The sequence below is a fragment of the Halyomorpha halys genome, unplaced genomic scaffold, assembly GCF_000696795.3.
Source record: "Halyomorpha halys isolate HHAL.00 unplaced genomic scaffold, Hhal_1.1 Scaffold1276.1, whole genome shotgun sequence".
In the NCBI taxonomy this organism is placed as follows: Eukaryota; Metazoa; Arthropoda; class Insecta; order Hemiptera; family Pentatomidae; genus Halyomorpha; species Halyomorpha halys.
The window spans coordinates 71,279-74,123 of NW_027106957.1; the positions used below are offsets into that span (position 1 = coordinate 71,279).

Sequence of the window (2,845 nt, forward strand, 5' to 3'; positions counted from 1 at the left end):
GGTTCTTATGCGAAGCGGATTCGATAATGAAACTGTTAACGTTTTTGAAGGAATAAAATTGTCTTCAAGCTTTATGTCGGCAGAACTGAGATCTTTTCTCAGGTAATGGGCAGGCGAAATGATAGGTTGGCATCATTTTGGAAGATAAACGAGGTGGCTCCAAAGTCTTGATCAGTAAGATAAGGAAACATCCTAAATGAAGCTCTATACTCTCAGATCTCTATTGTGTACTGTGATTAAAGCTACTCCAATGAAAAATGAATCAACTTTCCACGGTCAAGTAATGGAGCGACAACACCCAAGATGCTATTAAAGAAAACAGTGAGGCACTCAGAATACGAACCCTTCATTGAAGAAGTAGAGGTATTTGTTTAAGGGAATAATCTTTTGTAATGATGCCTAAAGAGAGAGAAACAACAGGCTCTGTCTTGTAAGTCCCGAAAGAGGGAGATATTGCAAATATCCCTGAAACCCCTATATCCAAGCCCTAGTCGTGCACTAGATACTACTTCTTTAAAAAAAAAAACTACTGGAAGAGGGCCGGTCAGGGGTTAAGAAAACAGAGGGAAATGAACAAAACTTCGAAGAGACGAGACGTGTCAATGTCCTGAGCGCCTAAGAAGGAGTTCGAGAATTCGGAAACGTCCTTCATACCTAAAAGACTATTCTACTTAAAGTATGTGTATTTATTTATTTTTTTATACGAAGGAGTGAATGACATACTAATATTTATAGATCAGTTGTTTAACTATATGTTTGTTAAAGCTGATTTTATGTTCAGCTTTAACATTTATAGTTATTCATGTATTTTATTCAGTTTAATAAAGCCTAGTATATATTACTCCTTATTTCATTATATCAACTATTAAACTTCACAAATTTTGCAATCAGAAAATATTTCCGAAACGTTGTTCTATGAAATGGTTTCCTTATATATAAAGTATCCTTTAAAGATAAACTAAGGACATTTTTGGGCCAACCTGGTGCGACCTAACTACCGAGACGTGAACCATCCCCTAAACTTCAACATAATTATCGATTTGTAATAATTGTGTATATGCTTTAACTTAATTTGTGTATAACCATTTATTATATTGTTGTATTCATAGGTATCATAATATTATAATCGATAAAGATCGCAATAGAATCTTCTGATCCACTAAAAGCAAACTTCTAATATGTATCAACTCTTTATGGCGTTTAAGCCTAGGGGGTATGACCAGCACAAACTTGACAAATCCGGCACCAACAAGATAATTTATCTCACGGATTCATCCCCTTAGGAGAAGAAGTGAATACTTTACAGATAGAAATATCCGTTTCAGCAAGTACCTGAGGAACGTATATGCCACGGAGTGTAGTTACCATCCTACGATCTTCCTGTCAATTAATCTCCTATTCAGAATGCCTTAGCTATCAAACATGCATTGTCAAGGCCTACTCATGTAGAGTAACTCGCCTCATAATTTAGTACCAGGACTAATTAAACGGTACATTATATTATATTTACAGTACATTGTTACATTATATTATACTATTATACATAGTAGCTCAACAGTGGAAATGTCGACTAATTTGTCAAAATTAATCAATGTGTTCAATTTGTTTCGAGATATTGACAAAAAAAAAACAAGATCTAGTTAAATGCTGAAAACCCTTTTCTACCGACTAACAAGAGCCTTATGCTCACTAAAAGCGTATTTTTTTTCACTCGAAAAAAAAACACGTTTATATATTTTTTTAGAAACGCAGAATAATTAGAGTTAAAAATGTGGAAAAAATATAGTTTCATCAAAATTTCTAATTTCAACTTACAATTTTTTGTAACAAATAGAAATGATGTATCTGTTTTAAAATTTATATTAGTTTGATATACGTGCTGTTTTGGTTTTTAATAAATCTATAAAATAATTAACTACAATAAAGAATCAGGGTCCATCGTAGGAAGAATGGACATGAAAAAACATAAATATCAGGCAGTTGAATTTCACTCCAAACTATTTGTTGAAATAGAACCTTCTCCTGAGAATCACCCTTACACTTCCCTCACCTACACACATATTTTTTGTTTATAAAAAAACAAACTAATTTTTATAACAGACTGCCATCCCTATTATGAAAGTAATTCTTCCAATATCAATCAATATTTTATATTTCTTTAAAACATTATAATTTCAGATTACATTTAGTTTAGAGCATGTTTTGAATTTCCGCTTCCCAACCTTGGAAGGAGTTAGTCTAGATTCACTGCATTTTGTTTTTCAGAGATTTCTAATTTCGAAAACAACAAAACTCAATAATTTTTTCATATACTCAATTAAAAACGATTTACTGTTGCAATATTTACCCAATAATATCCATGGAAAATAAGACCATTGCCTCACGCATGTCGATGTCATTTTCCTTATTTTTATCCAAGTATTCTAATAAACCATCTCCAGCTTCAGTCATAACACCATACATATTTTTTAGTTTACCAGACGTAAATAAAGGAGCCATCTTTGTCCTGTGAGATAAATCTGAATTAAAAAATTCATATTGTAAGTCGACTGAATGCACTACAGATATTGTAAAATTTTACTATTCGATCAACGATTTCTGCTCAAATTAAAGTATTAAATGAATGGAATATGGTGGGTGCAGTAAAAAAAAAAAACTCAAATAGTGATAATTATACTATTTTATTGAGCCAACGTTTCGCCCCACGTTGCAGGGCTAAATAAAGTATTAAATCTGTTAAGAACTCAGACTTACATTCGGTAACAGTTTTTATTTTGTTACTGATTGTTTATTTATTAAAAACTGCCGATATGAACTCTACACATATTAATCCATGCCTAAAAAA

The 2,845-nt window shown here is 32.1% G+C and overlaps 2 protein-coding genes across 2 annotated transcripts in view; both read right to left on the bottom strand.

The window, feature by feature from the left end:
- LOC112210705 (probable cytochrome P450 6d5) overlaps window positions 1-2,845 on the bottom strand; it is a gene marked incomplete in the record, with an annotated part of 34,071 nt that overhangs the window by 4,898 nt on the left and 26,328 nt on the right.
- LOC112210704 (cytochrome P450 6k1) overlaps window positions 1-2,845 on the bottom strand; it is a 7,944-nt gene that overhangs the window by 2,115 nt on the left and 2,984 nt on the right. Inside the window, exon 4 of the mRNA XM_067045252.1 lies at window positions 2,348-2,519. Within this exon, the coding sequence (XP_066901353.1) occupies window positions 2,348-2,519 (172 nt within the window). The remainder of the gene's footprint in view (window positions 1-2,347; window positions 2,520-2,845) is intronic.